Source organism: Saccoglossus kowalevskii, chromosome 5, assembly GCF_978046115.1.
Source record: "Saccoglossus kowalevskii chromosome 5, keSacKowa6.1, whole genome shotgun sequence".
NCBI classification, from domain to species: domain Eukaryota; kingdom Metazoa; phylum Hemichordata; class Enteropneusta; family Harrimaniidae; genus Saccoglossus; species Saccoglossus kowalevskii.
Genome location: NC_140645.1, coordinates 41,314,818 through 41,336,971, shown reverse-complemented (window position 1 = coordinate 41,336,971; position 22,154 = coordinate 41,314,818). Strand labels below are relative to the sequence as shown.

The window sequence follows — 22,154 nt, the reverse complement described above, 5'->3', positions numbered from 1 at the left end:
AATTAAGTAAAGGGTAACCAGACTTGTTTTCTTAGCAACAACACCTTCAAAAAACAGGATAAAAACTGAGATTTTTTCTTTGAGAAGTTTGAAATCGAAGCTGGATTATAGTACATATATGCTTCATTAAGCAAGAAAAGTTGTTTTTACAAATATTTTCTAATATCAAATACCTCTTATTTTGTGAATCAGAATAAAAACAATCTGGGACTTTTTATAGTCAATTATAAACAGACGTGTAATACGTTCTTAGAGATAACTATTATACTTAGAATCTAGAGATTATCGAACTTGTCAATCTGTTGTGTAATAATATGTGACAGTGCATCAATGACGTCTGATGCGTGACCTTTGTGTGACTGTCAGGAATACATTATTTATTGTATGATGTTTTGTCTTATTAGGTTATCAGAGGAGTTCGTGTGAAGGTCGTCGAACGTTGACCGCCCCTTTCGGTATAATAGAATCGTCAATATACTTTACGGATACATCTTGTAGTTGGTTAATACAAGGGCTTGAAGGAAGTCAACTGAGGTAACTTCAATAACTCAAATCATAGTAACAGTCATTTTGTGACGAGATTGTCAGATAACATAAACTATCAACTTATAGCACACTGTCTACTTTTGTCAAAAAGCGTTCAAACCGACCACATATTATTCTAATCAATTTTGCGAATCATAATTGTGCTCATACAAAAATATTCAATCAGTATTTGTCCGTTTGTCAGTTTAAAATGAACGTTTTATTAAACCCAACTAACCTGACCCTTTTAGTGCCAATGTTTCCCCTTGTTTAAATTTGGGTAAATTTGTTCACATTTCTTGTCATTTTCACTGAATTCATTCTTAAAGCAGGGGAGTCGTCACCTGCGCATGCGTCAGATGGCCATAGCGTGTTATTGTTTACAAACAAGCGTCTATTCACGAGCCTTTGCGTTCTTAACTTGCGTTGTTATTGTCGATTGGGACTCAATTCTCGCGCGTGCGCAAGTGACGGCCCTCCTGCTTTAATTTTGGGCCAAACAAACGAAGTGTGACATTGCTTCTAGTTTAAAAAAAAATTAAATTTTATATGGAAAAGAGCAATCTATAAATGCAAATATTTTGTATGTGGTGCCTAAAGTTGACTTCAGCGCTCAATAATAAATGTTTCATCTTATTTAGATTACTGTTCACCAAACTCAAACTACGATGTGTATCGAGCACAGTGTGTGTTGATCACGTGACCGTATATGATGGTAACACTGACTCAAACATGATTGGTCAGTATTGTGGGATGCTCGACTACGAATTAGAAGTTGTGTCTACGTCATCCAATCTGTATATTGTGTTTGTCCCTGGTATGTTCGACGAAGACTTCCAGCATGGTGATTACGGTTTTCAGGCGCTTTATCAATTGACAGGTAATTCACCTTACAGATTCAATCCAAATTGATCAACATAAATTGCACCAGTGATGTAAAAAGCTCAAAGAAATCCATTAACTTCCAATTGTTGTTATATATTTTACCATTTTTTATTGGCATTTCATACTCACAGCATGTCAGCTTTGTCAGCTAAATTTTTAAGCGATTTCGATCTCGACGTACGAGTTCTGATCTTTCCAGTTGCTAGGATACCACGCGTGAGATATTTTTATTCGTGGATATCACGCAATATTTGTTATGAATTGTTGTGAGAAAACATTCAAATATTCAAGTTTTCGACCATGTGACTTTGAGTAAACTTCGTTATTTGTCCCGTTTGGCGTTCTATTACAGATGATTCAGTTGGCGTGAGCACGTCGGGATGTGGCGGACCGGGTTATGTTACCGGAATGCGAGGAACAATAACATCTGGGGAATACCACTCATACAGCCGTTGTCAGTGGACGATACTTGGAGAAGTAGGAAAGTTCATTTCTTTGAAATTCAGGAATTTTCACTTAGCGAAAACAGAAGGCAAGTGCATAGACACGGTGAGCATCTACTCCGGTTACCATAGTGATTACAGAGAGATGGTTGGTGAATTCTGTACCGAACAAGCTTTAACAATAATCATATCAGAACCAGTTGTTGTAATCAGACTCAAAAGTGTGAGGGCGCCCGTCAATAAGGATGAGAATAACAATCATGGACCTAATAATAATGACGAAGATGAAGAGGAGGAAGAAGATTTAGGACCTTATCGTTTTGATTTGGATTATGAAATTGTTGGTTAGTAACATGGTACATATTTGAAAATGTTGTTTAATTATTAAATTATGCTATATAATATGTGTCGGTGTAAATAATGATTGTGAACGTACCTCTTTGTGCAGATTGTCCTGGTTGCGATCACGTCTTAACAGAATGTACTGACGTCATTTCCTGCGAGTCTGAACAATGTGGGATGATTGCATTCACCAATTATATCGAACAACTTCCGACGTCTTGGTATTTGATTGGTCCAAGGGGTAACTACGTCAAGATTACTATCCCGGCCGAACAATTCCAGGTTGAACCTAGTGATAACGGAGTTGGCTGCCAAACTGATATGCTGGAAATTCTGGACGGAGATTCAACCGGTGAAGTGATTGGACAGTTCTGCAACATCGACCCACCTCCCGATATAATTTTATCGAGCAAAAATAAAATGTTCATCCGTTTCTTCACCGAGTGGGAAGAATTTGATAAGACATTGTTCCTTTTGCAGTTTGAGTTTCTAGAATACCAGTCGAGTGGAAATCAGGGAGGTGGTGAAATACGCATAGGTGAGATTTTGTGATCTACCATATATGGTCATCTATTGTGTCACCTGCATGTCTTCACGTACATGTGTATTTTTCACATATAATGTAATTACTTCGTCAGGTGACTGCCCAGACAATGATTGGAGCTATTACAATGACAAATGCTATGTATTCATCCAAGAGGATAAACCGTTAACCTGGAACCAGGCAGAGCATCGCTGTGATCAACGAAATAAAGGCAGCCATCTTATTAGCATTGGGGACAGGAAAGAAATGATATTTATACATACAATGTTAACTACAAAATGGCTGAGTGAACTGCCGCAGATATACATAGGTATGCCAGACTGATTTGTCTACAACTTGTTATTATACGAGACATAGACTGATTTGTTCACAACTTGTTATTATACGAGACATAGACTGATTTGTTCACAACTTGTTATTATACGAGACATAATAATCACGTCAAATGAATGAAACATTTTTACGTACAAACACGACAGAGACATCAATAAACGATCGTCAGCCTCAGCAAGTTGTATATGGTTTGTTTCTATTGAAATTTCAGGTATATCCTGGACATATCATTACAATAACATTTCTACAACTGTAACAACGCATTATACTGCTGAAACTAGCGCATTTATACGTAGGGTTTGAGCACACTCTCTCTATAGAATAATGACCGTGACCTCTTGATGTATTAGCGCCATCCCACTACATCACATATATGACAAAAATATTTGTTGTACTATTCTACACTATAGGATTGACAGATCGTGAACGAGAAGGAACATACAGATGGAGTGATGGGAGTCCACTTAGTTATGCTGACTGGTAAGTGCGACTGTGTTTACAATGTATTGCCACTATACTTATATACATATATTGCAAAACAGTGTTTGATTTGATTTTGACACTAACGCTTTTCAATATAGACACAGTCGTCGCAATGCGCGGTGTTCGATGTGGGTCCCATGCGACCTATGTACAACGCGTGTATGATACATTGTAAGCGTTGCGCGACGTTGCGATTTAAATAGAACAACGCGAAACGGGATGAGTTTGTAACCAAAGGGCGGTGGTCGCCGTGCCGCACATGTGCGACATTTGTGTCACATGGCGCGACGACCACCGGTCTTTAAAAACCGAAATTACTAAAGGGACAGTAATTTATTTGATTTTGTGAAAAGACACAATCACATGACCAATTTACGTAAGTTAGTTAGTATAACTGGAAAATGTTTGCATAGTCCTTTCTCCTTTCTTCTTATACGCCATTGTTTACATAATTATACTCTTTCTTCCAATATCGTCGCATAGTGCAGCTATTTAGTCTCTCAAATAACAAGTGAGAAAGCACCAACACAACACCATTCTACGCAAGTTAGTTTCTACATCAAGAAAATGTCCGTATATTCCTCCCCTTCTTCTCATACGTCTAGTTTGTTTGTCTTTTATTTCCAACATGTCCACGATATATATCCATTATATTAATCGTAATGTCTTAAATAAACATGGAAATTAGCGTTTCTTCATCGATATACCTCTTCTCAGGGGCCTGAACGAGTACGGTACACAACAGCCATCGGGTGGTAGTTATGAAAACTGTGCCATGATAGATTTATCCAATTACTATTCAACAAGTCACTGGCAAGATGTACCTTGTGCTTCAGATAAGCTATCTCAATATATATGTAAAACCGAAGCGAATATACAGGAAGGTATGTAGTTTATAAGTTTATAAGACGGGAACATGTGTGTAGTATTGCTGTTTGATACTATATGAAAACGCTGTTTCTGTAGCACACATATAAGTTCGACATCTAACAATGATTTTTTTACCTCCATGATCACACTAATCGCGATTCTGAGCTTACGTCATGATTGTTTACAGATTATGACGTCACACATGAGACCACAACTTTATCTATGGTTAACAAAGGTAAGCTTATTGTTTCAAAATCAGTTCAACATTACTCAAGATCACATTTAGTTCACGTGACCTTTTCATAATCATTTGTTGAATATTCACCGTTCCCAGAATAAAATAGGCGATGAATCGCGCGTGATTGTGACGTCAGGAATGCTATAATAATAATAATAATAATAATAATAATAATGATAATAATAATAATAATAATAATGATAATAATAATAATAATAATGATAATAATAATAATCTTTATTGAAACCGTATCCCGGAGTGGGATCTTAGTTGAAAATACAATAAAGTAATACAAAAAAGATAGCAAACAAACAAACAAACAAAAAACACACAAGACAATCAAAGACAATAGAAAAGAAAAAAAAAATTAAATTATTTGGTGGTTGGTTGAGGCATCTGGCATTTTAAGATTTTTTCTTGTCGTAATTTGAAACAAGTGTGGATGAATTTTCCTAGTTCAATGATTGTTTTGTCATTTTTAATTTTTAGTATAGTTGTAAGTTTTTCGTCATCCTTCCCCAAGTTGCTTATATTGTATTTAATATTGTTGATCATGATTTCTCGTTCCTTCTTGTATAAATCACAATTGAGAAGAAAATGTTTTTCGTTTTCAATTTCCTGTTTGTCACAAACTGGGCAAATTCGGTCCTCCGCTAAAATGTTATTATATCTGCCCCTTTCGATTTGAAGGGTATGAGCACTTATTCTGAGTTTTGTCATAGCTGCTCTATGATTTGGATTTTCGATTGTGGTGAGATATTTTTCATATGCAAATTCTGTTTTAATTTTCCTATAGGTTCGTAACTTGTTTTTGTGGTTTTTACCTATATTGTCATCGTGTAATGTTTCTGTACTATGTATTTCAAAGGATTGTTCTAGTTTGCGCGTTACTGTTTCAGTGATTTGTTTTTCATCAATAGATTTATGGTTTTCCCAAATATTTCCCATATTTAAATTTTCTAAAATTTGTTTTATGTCTGTTACCCAGTTGTCTTTTCCTTTTTTATCAAGATGTATTCCAAGATTGTAACCTTCATGATGTACTAGCGAATTTGGGTTAGAATTATTTATTTTGATCCAATATTTGATCATATATTTTAAGCTTGTTGCTAGGAGAGGATATCTTCCCAACTCTAGTAGGCTTGCCAAATTACTTGCTTTGCTATTTACTTTTAGAAGGTATTTGCAGAAATGTATTTGTACTTTTTCCATTGGTGTTGACAGATTTGCCATTAGATGCGATTTATTGATGTTCTCACTCGTCCAAATTTCACTGCAGTAAAGCATAATTGGTTTTACAATTGCATCGAACATTTTTAATTGGAATTTGTTTTGATTGGAATTAGTTTTTCATTTTGAAACATGCCTTCATTGCTCTAGCTCTGAGGTCTTCTTGTGCTCCGATGAATTTACCTGATTTGTGTAGTTTAATGCCGATGTATGTGTAGGTTTTTGTATTTTCAAGTTCCTTTCCATCAACATAGAATTTTAATTTGTCCTGTGATTTTTTTGACCTACTAAACATGATGATTTTTGACTTAGAGATATTAATATTGAGTTTCCATTTCTGACAGTAAGTTTCAAGAGAATTTATGGCATTTTGTAAGCCAGTATGTGATTGGGATAATACTACAAGGTCGTCTGCATATAGCAGACATGGAGACTTGTGTTTAAGAGACTTGGTGGGTCATTACGAGCCAAGTCTAATGATGTTTTAATGTCATTTACATAGATATTGAAAAGGAGTGGGCTGAGTCCATCCCCTTGTCTAATTCCTCTATTAATTGTGAAGCTGTCTGTTACACCCTGTTTAAGTTTAACACATCCTGTTGAGTTCAGATAAATGGATTTTATGATGTTGTAGAATTTACCTGTAATACCACTTTGGATAAGTTTCCAGAAGAGACCTAGATGCCAGATGGAATCAAAGGCTTTCTGGAAGTCAATGAAACAAGCAAACAAAGTCTTTTTGTTGCTTAGGTATTTTGTGGTTAGTTGATTGAGGACAAATAAATGGTCTTCTATATGCTATATGTTGATAACATGAAGATTGTGAATTATGAATAGATGATCGACGACCGACAAATACCAGTCAAATGGCAAAATGTTGTTTTAAAATTGTTCACATACTTTGATATGCTTAGCAGTACTATTTCTGTCAATACATTCTTAATCATTGAAACTTTCCCTTTTATTATTATAAATATTTATAAATTCCAATGGCGACTGAACCCAATCAGCCAGTCAAACAGCACAGCGCACAACGATGTATGCTAGCACTGCAAACTGCTAACATTTACTATTATATTTATAAGCACACTTTCTAACTCAACATTGTAGCGATGTAGTATGGGTAATGGAAATGCACCAACCTGTTCTGTCTTTCTTACAACAGAGTGTGAAGAATATTGGTATTTATTTGGCGAGTTATGTTACCGTCTTTATATGTCACCAGACACGGTATCGCTGAAAAATATTCGTACATTTTGCGAGGAAAATGGCGGGGGCATTGCAATAATGACATCACAACAGCTTAAAGACTTCATAGTGTTCAACATAAAATACGTGTGGACTTCAGAGAAATTACGTCCGCGATTCATTGTAATCGAGACGATGCCAGAAGATATTAATACTGATGAGAACAACTGTCAAAGCTGCTTAGGAGGCAATGTTATTTGTATCATGATGGATGAGAAACATAACTGGGAAAGAATACCTTGTACCAATGATGAGCTCGAAGAGGGAGTTGGTGTGATTTGTGAGAAAGCTACGAGAGGTAAACGTGACTATAAACTCTTATATGCTCTTACGTGGTCCATATTGCACAATGGACTATTTTTCGTTCTCCGCGAGATTCCGTGTTATGCGTAAAATGCAACATATAAATAGGACAAACAAAAGTCATAGCGTCGCAGCGACGTCAATTCAAAATCAAATCTTTCGATTTTTGTGGCAGACGTTCGGTCCGCGCCTTTCACACAATACGCGAGATCTCGCAGTGCATGTTAAAGTACTTATTGAACTCGTGCGATTCATCCAAAATAAAATAAAAACTTATTTTGTTTTATATAAAACATACATGCTATACACATTACTACCACATACTAAATATAAATTATGTAAGTTTAACATGTGTGGTGTATGCTACATCCACGAACATTTATACATCTATGGTAACATTTTAACTTGTAATATGCTAACCCCCATCTCAGACAACTAATAGTTTATTAGTTGTCTGAACTCACATTGACCACGATTATTGTGGCGAGAGAATATCAATTAATTAATTAATTTATTTATTGGGACCTATAAGTTTTATATAAAAAATCCTTTACCATAATTGATAATGAAAATATGCGGAATATTTGTTTGCATCTGAATTCAAGCCCAACCCATAGAGGGACTGTTGTGTCAATATGTTTATATATATATGCAAATTCGGCTGACAATTGGTCAGTAATCATGGTCTGCTATTGGCCTGGCGTTATGTAGAGCTGTACATAAAAGCTACAAAACCCAACATCTGCGTTTAATGTACTAGTGTACATGGAATATACATATATGTGACAGTATAGTAACGATCAAATATGGCTTCAAATATTTGAAGTAATTAAACTGCTAGTGTATACTAGTATATATTCAAAAAATGTTCACGTCATGTAGTGCTCAGTATATAAATATTCAAACCAATCATTTATTTTGATAGATCACGTGTACGTAGATTGTGGTGAGGAATATCATCAGTGTAACAATGGAGAGTGCATTTTACCAATGATGTCATGTGATGGTCACATGGATTGCAGGGACCAATCAGACGAGATGAACTGCGGTAGGTTTTTGGTACATTTGCCTAAAGGGCTTTAGTATGTCGTGTCCGTTCCACTCTGGATCTAGACATAGAATTAGCATTTACAGAAATAAAAAATATAATGTTAATTGTCGGGAATATTGATGCCGCTATCATAATAGATACTGCATCGGACTCACGATCGTATAACCCTAATTATAAGCTTACCTGAGTGTACCATAGACTCAATAGGAAGGTCGATTGATAACCTCTTGCCGAGATTAATAAACTACCGGATGTTACTTTGGTCCAGGTGTGCAGGTAGTTGCTTGTGATCGATTGGGCTGAGTTGATCTAAACGAATGTATTTGCAATAATGTTATTATGATAGAATAATGTCCGAAACATGGCGCGAAAAATATAGGATAGATCAAGGTGACAAAGTATGAATTACTTTTAAAGAAATTTGGTAGTTTATGTATGTAAAGTTGAAGTGTACTACTTGTACCAAAGAGTGAATCTCTAATGACTATGTATAATATGAATGGAGCTGGCGCCCGAACGACACCATTTGATTACAATATATATATATATACAAGAAAATAGCTTTGGTAGACACCGAGTAAGCATATACAACATGATGACGTCACGCACGTAGAATATGCTTCATGTGACAAAATGTAAAAACACAACAGTCTATGAAAAAATCTCAACTAACGGAATATCTTAACTGTCTATAAACACAAATATTTTCAGGTGACAAATGCTCCAATACGAGTTTTACATGTGATAATGGACAGTGTATATCTATGTCGTTTTATTGTGATTTCACTAAACATTGCGAAGATGGGTCAGATGAAAGTTATTGTAGTAAGTATACATTACATTACATTGTATCACGCGATAAATGTATACAATGTGCACCGTACTAACATTACACATGACATATCATTTTACGATCGCAGTCAGGTAAGTTGAGCGCATCACGTCGTCTCGGTAAAATGTGAAATAGGGAAGGTTGAAATATGGCTCGAAAAAAATACTTATACTGATTTTAGACGACGTTTCCCCTTTAACTCCCAGCCTTGCAATTTTCCCATATTCTTGATTATGATAATGTGTATTATTTATTATTAAAAATCAGTCGTGAATTATTGAAGTGAAAGAAGAAAACAGTCCCAAAATAATTACGATTTTGCAAAGAGTCATTACAACATATGGTGAAATCAGTCATTGATATGCCCCGTCAAATTCCTAGATGGAATTCGTAATGTGCAATTTTATTACATAGAAGCTAGAAGGTAATATAATAATACAGATGTTGATTTAACATCTTACTGTAGCGTTATTAAATCGCTCAAAATTACGTTTTTCGAAGTACCCTATAATTACTTTTTAGAATATTTTATACAAACAACATTTTAAAGCATTTATTTTTTAGCGTTTTAATCAAACGTCACGGTATCATGATTTGTGATGCTTTTTTTCTGAATACGTCGTAATTATGTTTTAGCAGATGCTATAATAGTAACAATAAAGCGTTCTTCCAATATCGATATCATTATTTCTGGCATAGTGAGATTTCATTTGATAACTACGTTAATCAGATGTTTACTAACTAGGTTATTGTGTAATTTGGCAATGCTATCTATATGGCAAACACATATAGAATCTGCATCTCTAAGAATATCCTTGGGCGGACATCCGGGCATTTTCATCGCCTGGCGACCATCACGGTGAAAACCGGCAAAGGCCGAAAACTTCGGATAGTTGATGAGACTCTACTGAACAGTGTAACAAGATTACCCCTAAATGTACATCATATATACATTCTGTTGCTCAGGATTACTTCGAAGTTGAGTTTGTGCTGCTTTCTCGGCTTCAGCTGTTTTCACCGGCTATTCGACCGGCGTTCCACAGCAGCTCGCGCAGAGCCCATAGCAATGCATGTTAAAGTAGTGCGCACCTTAGCAACGTAGAACGTTCTGTGACGTAGCTCCGTCCCCGAGGATATGTAATTTCTATCTCCGGCGATGAATGCAATTGTAGGAGTTCCATCACCACGTGAAATACATATTTAGTATAGCATTCTGCAACTGCATTGCATTTCAATAACCGCATATAAGACCGTATATATATATATATATATATATATATATATATATATATATATATATATATATATATATATATATATGTGTGTGTGTGTATGCCACAGTCAGTTATTTTTCTATTTTAAAGCATACCCATTGTGTGGAGCTGACCAGTTTACTTGCCAGAATGGCGAATGTCTCAATCAGACTAAAGTGTGTGACCTTTACCAAGACTGCATAGATGGGTCGGACGAAGATGATGCAGTATGTACCATAACAGGTGCGTTAAAAATTACAGGGTTGAATTTATTTTTCATAATCTTGCTTCACTTGTACTTTGATAAAAGATGCAACTAGATTGTCATGTTCCAGTTACAATGAATACAAACCGATAATTCAACATAGACCAATGATTGACAAAAATGAGAATGAAACAAAAGCATAAATGTCGTCAATACACAATTTATCATATATATAAACTTGCTAAATCTCCACATGCAGATTGTCAAGGATTCCGTTGTTATGACGACCAGTGTATTCCATCATTTGCTGTATGTGATGGCATGATTGATTGCCAAGGTACAGTTGGTGAAGACGAAGACCAGGGCTGTGGTAAGCGATGTATGATACTAGGATCTTCAATGCACTAGTAATCTTTAATAAAATAATATGTAATAACATAATATGGTTGTCGATCGCCCACCCCTACACAAAAAGGAGAATGCAAACACAATCATATACCGTACAAGTGATAAGTAATGAATGCGATTGACTTACTGATATATACTATATGGGACAGTCGTCTTGAATGAGGCTTGAAAAACGTTTCAAATGCCCCAGTGAATTGTTTGTTTTAAACACCCCGGGGAAAGCGTTCTCCGTGTAATTAGGTGTTCGTGCAAGGAATTGTTTTTACAGGAAAACGAAGGCCGAATTTAATGCTGAATCACTCGTAGTTCTTCGGTAGGCAAGATAAATTAGGACAGTAAATAAACAGTATATATCTACTTATTACCTAATACATTTTGTATTGCTGATTCGTCTTAAGTTATTATGTTATAGGTGTCTGGGTCAAGTAATACGTGACAATTCTAGTTGAAACAAGCATTTGAAATTAACATATTTATGCAGTCTGTTGAACTGTTAGCTTGCTGCTGACCATTCCTGTATCTCACTTGCAATATTTTAACATAGAGTCTCACGGCGAAGAATAACCTGCTTCTGAATTAATTAATAAATCTTCGAAAATATAGATACCACTTATTTAATTTGACTTCATTATCACACTGCACTTCATCCACCATATGCTGTATTACTATCATTTTACAGAAATATCACTGTGTAGTAATATCACTGATCTTCGATGTGCAAATCAACACTGTACAGATAGAAAGCATTTATGTATCAATGATTACAACGATATAAAGTCACGTGACTATCAGGTTGGATGCCGGGATGTCACCCATCTTCGATACTGTGGTGAGTTTATCACATGTACTTTAAAACTGATATTTTAAAAATTCGCGTTTCAGTTTTCAATTATTATATCGTTAACAGGTTTATACATTATGCAAGTACACTGGGATTGATAGGCAATGTTATCATTTCAATACAATACAATAACAAAAACGACCAAACAAACACATAAGAAAAGCTAATATTCATGTTCTATATAATATTGTAAACAACGTATATTATTCCCGACCATCACCACACACAATGCAGTAAAGCCACAAATAAAAAAATATGATTTGGACTAATGCATGGATTGAAAATCAAAATCCTATCTGCACAGAGAATTTTTTTTGAGAAATACAATTCTTTGGGGGAAATTAAAAACATGTACTCATAAGCAATTTAACAAATGCATAAACAGGATAGCAAAACAAAATGTACGGCAGCTAGGCGAACTGTAGTTATATATCTCCCTGTCATTATTAGGCTATCTAATTATCAAACCATTAATTTACATATAGACGAGGAACTTTTACTAAACGTGGTTTTCTTCGACAGATGCCTTTTCGTGTCCGTTGAATACACTGAAATGTCCGAATTCTTACTGTATACCCCTGCGTTTACGATGTAATGGAGTTGCGGACTGTCCGCGTGGAGAAGACGAATTAGATTGCGGTGAGTGGAAACATTGTTTGATATTTTTTTTTCCCGCAGTTTACACCATTATGACGTGAGATTACATACATAACCGAAAGATTTACTTTGGCGACGACAGTTTTCTCTATTGAGGCATTCGAAACTCGAGACCGAAATATGTCTCAGTCTCAAAATGTCGCAATGCAATGTGCAACACGGATATGGGAAAGAAGGATGTAAATATGATGTAAGCAACAGGTGCATTTAGGCTATTCCTCAAATGTGGTTCTTAGTAAAAGGTTAATGTTCCTAATCACAGAAAGTAGCATATCACATTTGACCTTGTAGCATTAATTTTCTTTTTCAGACTCGTTCACGTGCCCTGGGGCTTATAAATGCTTCGATGTGGAATATTGTGTACCACTATTACAGAGATGTGATGGAATACAGCAATGCAAATATGGAGACGATGAACAGTTCTGTGGTAATAATTATGTGTTAAATTTATATGAACGATCAAACGTCATCATCGTCGTTAATCGTTCTGATTACTGCATGTCAATGTTTTTTTCCAATCCTATGCCAGCACATTAAGTCTTAATTCCCATCCACTGACTTCCATTCTTCTCTTCACATCTCTTTATACTATTCCCTGTTCTTTATACTATTCCCTGTTCTTTATACTATTCCCTGTTCTTTATACTATTCCCTGTTCTTTATACTATTCCCTGTTCTCATGTCGCTTGTTTTTTCTGTTCTGTTCTTCCATATTATTAAAACTGACATTTTGTTCTTTGTCCAATTCTTCATGTTTCTTATTGTTATGTATTGAGCATAGCTCTGTCCTAGATTCTTCGTGTGATAATATACTGTTTACGTATTAAGTTATTAAGATGATTTCTATCATTGTCATTATAGATATTACCTGTCCAGATGAATGTGAATGTCAAGGGTTTGTTGTGACCTGTCACATTAGCTATGGCTCGACTATACCACATAATATTCCAGACAATGTCAGAAAACTGTAAGTTGTAAATCGTCATGTTCAACGGATAAGACTGTACTTTACATTATTTTATTATGACGATTGTCCCATTTGAAGCAGGATCGGCTCTTTTGAAACATCTGACATCACCTTTGTGTTGTATACCTCGGGGTATCATTATTTCACTGATTTGACAATGTTTTGTAATGTTTGTTTTATAGTTGTCACGTGTTTATTGTATTTTCCCAATGCGACTTTTGATCTAGAGTTGGGTTTATCATGATTTCACATTCTACAATATCAGAGGATACATCAGTTAGCCATGGCACATTTATATGGCGTTAACGTTCAGTTAATATATTATAATAAATTTTGTAAAAAGTAGCATAACCTGGATAACAAAAGAATGTTCGCGACACACAACTGATGAAGGGCATGAACTTAAACGACACAGCTCTTCCGAATATTATTTTGATATGTGCTTTTATATAATTATACATATTTTGATATTTTCGTTGTAGGGCTATCGGCGATATGATGTCTCGAAGAAAAAGTGGAGTAAAAACTGTTGCCAATGTGACATATATTACATTAAGACACGGCGATTTTATGAACTATCACTTTCTTGGTGAATTGTAAGTTTGATATCAAATTATATTTGTACGTTGTGTGAATGGTTTTCTATGAATTATGTGTTCAATATAGCAAATATATGTTAGATATTTCCCAATCAGAATCTGAATTGTTCCGCAGAACGGGGACATTTGCATAACAGAGTGAGAAGTTTACATCGATATCAATTATGTTTGATTAATCAGTGGGCGTGTTTTTCATATAATGAAATGTGTGAATGTATAGTCTGACTTTTTATTATAATATTCTAAATATGTAGTATATTTGATTTTTTACTCACAGGGATATGTCACATACTGGTATTGAGTATATACCAGCTGGAATATTCTCAAATTTAAGTAATTTGTATCATCTGTAAGTAACACTGTATTTATATCATGTCTAGTATTTTTGATACACCAATATGTTCATGGTAAATAGATAAAACAAGGCATATACATTGTGTATAGATTAGTTAAATTCACAACAAATTGCACTATACTAGCATGTGTTTTCAACGAACATTGTTCTTTCGCTTATAAATTACCTTGAGTTGTTGTGGGAGTCATAACGTCAGTGGTGAACGAAAGCATTGAGTAGTGATTTTCAGGTGTACATGTTGTAATCACCAGAACAGGAAGAAACATTATTTTTATTTTACATTAATTTATGATTTGTTTTCGCAGAGATGTAAGCCATAATAATATCGAGATTATATATAGTTATACATTTACTGGGTTACATCAACTAAAATCACTGTAAGTATAGATCATTTAATATTTTAAACAATGTGTACGTAAAGACGGCTCATAACTTTCACTCATGAAACAGGAACATTGAATGTTATTTGTGGCTTCATTATATCACTGATACAATTTACTAACTTCACTATCACGTCTCGTAAGTTCGTGATACATAATGTTGATAATTTTAGATGCATTAGTATTTATATGATATATTTGCAGGCGTTTGCGTGGAAATCCGCTAAAGGTAATTGAAGACGTTGCTTTTGTCGGACTTGACAATCTACCAATTCTGTAAGTGTGTCTGTATATTTGGATAATGTATTATATAATTGTATTTAATTGGATATACGCGATTTTATATGAATAGTGTTATGTATCAATACTTATTATAAAGGGACATTGTGGAAGTTCCCTACTTTCACGATAATGTAAATATAAAACATGTAAACATATGTTATTCTGATGTTATATTTATCCGACATTGCAATTATCTTTTTAACTATCGCATATCATGATAGTATGAGTTTATCACGTGATATCACTCAGGTTCACGTGAATGGCATCAATGGCTTGTATTATCTGCGAACCAATGCCACTAGTTAGTTAATTGATTTTAATTAGTAGAAATCGTAATGTTACCAACACAACGTTAACTACCATTGAAAAAGTATAACTATAAGTTTAAGAATGTATTTTTTACAGTGATCTAGGGAGTCTTCAGTTACAGACCTTAACAAACAACGTATTTATTGGACTCGATGCTCTGAGGATACTGTAAGTAATAATTAAATACATGTGTCTTTCTACGTATCTGGCAATGTTGAGTGTATACGTCTTTTCTAGTATAACAATGATCTTCGGAATAATTTGTTGTTCCTAGGTGTGAATCTCTGTCAATCAGTTTCAACGTTAAGTAAATACAAAATAATGATAATTATAAATGCGATGATTATAATAATATATATGTTATTTGTGTTATTTCGAATCATAATAATATTACTTTCAATCATTAACGATGTCTTTTTTCAGTAATATTTCCGATAATAATATTGTGGTTGGAGAAGAGTCGAATTTCTTTTATCTTCTCGACAATATGAACACACTGTAAGTCCAACATTTTCATATCATTTTACACTTATGCTTTTGTATTAAATCATTTAAATCTGCTCTTTAATTTGAAAATTTAATATTAATTACAAGTTAAGGCCTCTTCACTGCAAACGAGAACGCGCTAACCATTCAACTGTACTAACTGACCAACAAATACTAGTATTTCTATTTCAATACATTATAAATGGCATAAATGGTTGAAGAAAATCGACAGCTATGTTTGATTATCTTATCGTTTATCATTTTGAATTGAGTAAAATCTCTCGAATTTTTTTTATTGATGAACGACTGCATATCAAAATTATTCAGACGCTTAGAACGGCTTACGTCTTAGAATTTTCTCGCCATTAAACGGCGCGATTTAAATGAAATGCGTGTTAACGGGGAATAGTTCGAAATGTCATTTTAATATTTCAATTATTATATTATCAAAACTATATATTCGTCTCAAATTGAAATCCACTAATCATTATTGTTGTTATGACCAAAATTAATTTATAATTTCCAAATATTAGTGTGTGAATTGTTCGTAAGTTTCCTTCTTGTAAGTGCCTGGTACATCGCAAGGATAAAATATACTGATGTGTGAATATATTATAATATTTTCAGATACTCAGATAAATACTCGTTTTGTTGCCTTGCCAACCGGAAGCAGGCAAACACGCCACTTTTAGAATGCACTCCACCCCCTGACGAGTTCTCGTCTTGTAAAGATCTGATGGCGAACTCTGTGCTCCGTAGCTGTATGTGGATATTGGGATTTTCTGCGCTCATTGGCAATCTGTTTGTAATAATATGGAGACTAAAGTCAAAAGAAGCGAACCAAGTTCACGCATTTCTCATCCTGAATTTAGGATTTGCCGATTTCCTAATGGGGGTGTATATGATTATTATAGCGTCTGTTGATATGTATTACCGTGGTATCTACATTGTGTATGACGAAATGTGGCGGCATAGCGCCCTCTGTCAAACCGCCGGCTTTCTTTCTACGTTATCCAGTGAAGTTTCTGTGTTCACGCTGACCGTCATCACTGCGGATCGCTTCTTTTCTCTGGTGTTTCCGCTGCGTATTCGACGTCTGACTGCAAAACGAGCAAAGATAATCTGTACAATAGGTTGGGTGATTATCATAACTGCTGCTTTTATACCAATTACACCCATCCCTTATTTTAACGGTGAATTCTACGCACGGGCAGGAGTATGTCTCTCACTTCAACTTACTCACAAAAAGCCACCAGGATGGCAATACTCCGTGACAATTTTTCAAATCATTAATCTTGTGTCCTTTATATTCATTTTCATCGCTTATATAATTATATTCAACGTCATAAAACAATCGACAAGAGCTGTTGGCAATAAACAAAAGAAAGCCGAAATAACAATGGCTCGAAGGATGATAGTGATTGTGATGACAGACTTCTGCTGTTGGATACCCATTATTATTCTGGGAATACTGGGCTTATCAGGAGTTCATATTCCCAGTGAGGTGTTTGCATGGACGGCTGTGTTCATACTGCCATTAAACTCTGCTATGAACCCACTATTATATACCATATCATCACTGAACACAAAGACTGTGAAAGAAAGACTATTAGTGCCAAGTAAATCTAGAATTGTTGCCAGCAATATTTCTTCGGATATATACAAGTCGTCAGATGAGTTTGGTAAGTCTGTACACGTTACCCACAATGCATGATCATAATCACATGAAATGCAATACTGTCTGAAAATCACGTGACCTTCGCGAGATTACGAAACTTATGTTTAGTAATTTGTTTAGCCTGACATGTAGGCATGAATGATGTCGAACGGCATCAGACCCCACTTGGGTTTGGAGCACCGCGGAGGGCGCAAATCACGCGACCTTGTCAGGCTGTGATTTGTTATACGATTCTGAATATTGATACATACACAACGTTCAGTTTTTATTTAATGGTTACATAATTATTATGTGGGATTACGTAATATAGTTTTCAGTACAGATTAAGACACTTGACTGTGAGTCTACCTGAACCACTCACCTCACAGGTTGTAAGAGACGTGCGTCGTTATTTTGAAGTTCGTGTTATAGATTTAGTTGCAGTTTTTCTGCATTTTCTGACACAAAAATTAAATCAGTTGTTATAATTATACAATATCGGATTGTACACAACGTTTGAGACGTGGGTTTGGCAGTACTTTTTGAAAAACTTTTTCATCCGGTTGAGTATGCACAAATAATCCCTCGGAATATCAAGAAAAAAAAAGACGGAAGAGTTATCCAACAAGCACCGAATAATCACTACCGCACATGATCGATATTCAGAATATTGAGAAAGTGGTTCATGTACGTTTTTCCTTTTTCCACAGATCAAGTGTCAGTATTCCAAATAGCGAAAGATCAACTGGGTAGTAATTTTATCCCTTACGTGCCTCATAAGAAAAAACAAATGGTATCTCTTGATCGTTATCTGAAATCATGTGACCAAAATATTGCATCTATATGGAAGATAAGTCGAGACATCGCGATGGCATTACAGTATTTACAGGAAAATAAGATAGTTCATAAAAATGTTAACGAAGTGCACGTACTAGTGGAAGTAGGGTCAAAGGTAAAAACGAATGTGTTATGTTGTACATGTGATCTGTCAATCGATGATAGAGCATACTTCAATAGGTGATTGCCGTTCAACTGCGAGATCTCGCGAATTGCGTGAAGGACGCTCGCCGAACTTCTGCCGCAAAAATCGAACGATTTGATTTTGATCTCGAATTTCTTTATTTCGTAGCTCAAATCGAAAGGCCCATCTTTGACAGACGAATAATGTGTTTGACGATGCAATGACCTTTGTTTGTCCTGTTTTTACGTTCGATTTCACGCATAACGCGGGATCTCGCAGTGAACGGAAAATCTTCTAGTTCATCTAGTTGCATATCTTTATATGAATACGTTATAATTGTTTCCATTTTTAATATAAGTGTTTCGAGTTTACGGGCGTGCTCTCTTAGAGGGGTGGGATGCAACTTGTCGTCGGAAGTCAGTTTACCTCTATGCTTCCCCCAGAAATAGCTTACAAAATGTACGTACGGTTACCAAAATGTTATATATAATATGTAGCAGTGCCGGTTACTGGTAGCATAGTGGTACCGTTGTTGCTTCAGATTCATGATCGGTAGACCTTAGGCTGAACTCCGAAAATGATTTGCAGTGCGTCCGATTATTGACGATTACTGACAATTACTGCTTAAAGCGGGATGGTCGTCACTTGCGGGAATTGAGTCCAAAGCGATGATAACAACACAAGCTAAGAACGCAAAGGCTCATGGATAGACGCTTGTCCGTAAACAATGACACGCTATGGACACCTGACGCATGCGTAGATGGCGACTCCCCCGCTTTAACTTTAACATTTTGGCCAGTGCTGACTGAATGATGTATGCTTTTCCATTGCAGGGCATTGTTTTAAATGCATATTTAACAGATCTGGCAGAAGCCCGAGAAGTGCGAAACGCAAAGACAAAGGTGTCATTTCTGGGCGATATTCTGGATTATGGACATTTACTTGAAAAAATGCTGGAAAGCTTGTGAGAAGGAATAAGTGATCGGAGACAGAGTCATGGCTATGAATTTGAAAGTCAAGTTTATCTATTACGCTATTGGCGAATAAAGCACACACGAATGACCATGTGACTTATATGCGTGTGTTTAGTAAATCAGTCGAAGAGAATTCCTTTGTAACATAACTATGTACGAATGAACTGTAATGTGTCACACGGACTGTAAATGCAGAAAAGTGATTTTCAATACACTGACAATTAGCCTGAGGATTTTAAACCGTAAATGAACTTTTGAATTAATAATTAACGAGAAATATGCAAATTATTATTATTTGTTTAACGAGCCCAAGTGACATATCAATAATTATCATCTACATGTATACTTATTTTACCAAAATATTTAATTAGCAGCAAGGCAGTTTTATTTTACATATACATGCATGTGGCTTACTGTGAGTGCAACAAAATGAACCAAAAACAGATCTGCCAAATTATTTGTATATTAGACATAAGCACTGTGTAATATAGTACCAGAGTATGGCCAACCAACTTTAATATGCGCTTATTTTGTTTACCAATATTTCTAAGATATTAAGCTGTCCTTTAAGTATCAGGAAATACATAACAAAATTGGATTGTATTTTTTGAAAACTATAAAAATATGAAATTGTCGTGCCGACTTCTTCAGACATTTTGTCATGATCAGTACAGTTACCTTGTCTTCCACATCGTCAGTACAAGATGACATTTCCGACATGATATTCACCACGAGCACAGTTAGGGACTTTGTTCTCGAGAAACAAAATGGACTGACGATAAGATTCCGCAATCTGTATTTTCTGAATTTGTATTGTTATTGTTTTTCAACTATAAAAGCAAAACGTTTGCTTCTCTGGTTTCTGTACTGAGTCTAGCCTACTGTAAAACGTGTCTTTTTAGCTGTTATCTTTTTATTTTGTTTTTACCTGAGAAACTGTGTGCGAGCGTAACTGTTGGTAACAAAATCGATTAATTACATAATTTAATATGACTTGTTGCCATGACAACAATCTAAATTGCTTAAAAATCCATAATATCCATACTGATTTTAAAATTGTGACTCCAGTTAATACATCTTTCACGAATATGGCATTCAGATTTGAATAATTAAATAGACACGTCACAAGAAAATTGTCGGCATTAAAGTTCTGTGATTGACTACTTTAGTGGAGATTGTTTTAAAATATTTGCATAATGATACATGGTGACAACAGACCGGTTATTGCAATAAAAAATGTATTTCACATTTTTCCATAATTATTTCCTTTATTTGATAATGCATGAATTGATGGTGTTCACTGGTCAAGACAATGATCGGTTTGCCCTGAAAAGTCTGCATGTAGCAATGATATCAATCAATCTATATTTTGGAGTTTTAGATTAAATAATGTTACTAAATTGAAATTCATATTTGATGAAGACCCATTGGCTATTAGATGTAGTTTAACAAGGTTTTGGATCAGAGATACACGTATGCAGAAATTACAAGCTTTGTTTAGCTGACGACATTGGAAACGTCTATATCCATTATCTTTTTTTTTTTTTTACACACTAACTCCACAAAATCCACGATGAGAAAGATTACAAATTGTTGAGATGTCATTGCAGTCAAATGCGTAGTTTGGGACTCATATCAAACGTGCGTAATTGTGTAAACTTCGACATTGAAATGTGTCTTTATGATTGCGACGTTCAACTTCAACTATGGCAATGACGGCTTTACTTTGTAGAATACTGTGTGTTCTATTCAATTCATTAAACGCTTGTATGTGCAGCCAATACTGAACGCCGAAATATAAAACAGCCGTCCGCAATTTACTTGTATTGCTGGTATAGTCGTTGAACCAACAAGAACAATACTCCTGAATCTAACGCCCTCTATTTTGAACAAAAGAATTACATGATTTCAACTTAGGAGGGCGCTATTCCCATCTAGAGTGAATATTATGGCAAGTTCAGCAATATTTGAAAGGTAAGGCAGAAATATATCCAAATTTATAGTCAAAAAATTACAAATCGAACACAAAACAATTTACTAACAGCAAGGAATTACAGACATAGTCAAATCGGTAAAGAGAAAATTATGAAGTGACATCAGTTTATTTGAATAGAGCGAGTACATCCTGCTCCATGTGTGCCCCCCCCCCCCAATGTTGGTATTCCTAGAATGGCTAAGGGGTAAACCAACATGAGACCTTTTAGATGTGAATATTCATGTCATACCTATCCAAATGCAATGCATTTTTGAGAGACCCTGGGGACGATGGTTGGGGGGGGGGGTTATTACCATAGGCTGGTGTCTCAATGTAAACAAAAATTACAAAATGTATTGACATTAACACAAAACTGCAAATGCAAAGAAACAGGAGATGATACATTTCTACCTTGTTACCATGGAAACAACACTAATTACATGCAAAAACATATTTGTTTGATGCAGCGCCCATCTATAATCCTGCTTATTAGTTGAATTGCAACCATCGAAATTTGG

The 22,154-nt window shown here is 35.2% G+C and overlaps 1 protein-coding gene across 1 annotated transcript; it reads left to right on the top strand.

Annotated features, from left to right (window-relative positions):
- Positions 1-1,257: 1,257 nt before the first annotated feature.
- LOC102805134 (uncharacterized) lies at positions 1,258-20,920 on the top strand. Its single transcript, XM_085499011.1, has 23 exons — positions 1,258-1,405; positions 1,763-2,197; positions 2,302-2,733; positions 2,834-3,049; positions 3,483-3,552; positions 4,273-4,439; positions 4,613-4,660; positions 7,059-7,439; positions 8,370-8,492; positions 9,207-9,320; positions 10,692-10,823; positions 11,045-11,155; positions 11,873-12,022; positions 12,557-12,673; positions 13,002-13,118; positions 13,553-13,658; positions 14,141-14,254; positions 14,535-14,606; positions 15,197-15,268; positions 15,680-15,751; positions 16,697-17,751; positions 18,437-18,678; positions 19,521-20,920. Exons 1-23 carry the CDS (start codon positions 1,258-1,260, stop codon positions 19,653-19,655), a joined length of 4,629 nt encoding a protein of 1,542 aa, XP_085355137.1. The 3' UTR covers positions 19,656-20,920.
- Positions 20,921-22,154: the final 1,234 nt, after the last annotated feature.

What these genes read in the sequence shown, in the direction of transcription:
- LOC102805134 (XM_085499011.1), top strand. Translation starts at nt 1,258, where the DNA reads ATGATTGGTCAGTATTGTGGGATGCTCGACTACGAATTAGAAGTTGTG. An exon ending in GGCGCTTTATCAATTGACAG is followed by an intron (nt 1,406 to 1,762) that starts GTAATTCACCTT and finishes GTTCTATTACAG; the next exon opens with ATGATTCAGTTGGCGTGAGC. An exon ending in CACCCATCTTCGATACTGTG is followed by an intron (nt 12,023 to 12,556) that starts GTGAGTTTATCA and finishes TTTCTTCGACAG; the next exon opens with ATGCCTTTTCGTGTCCGTTG.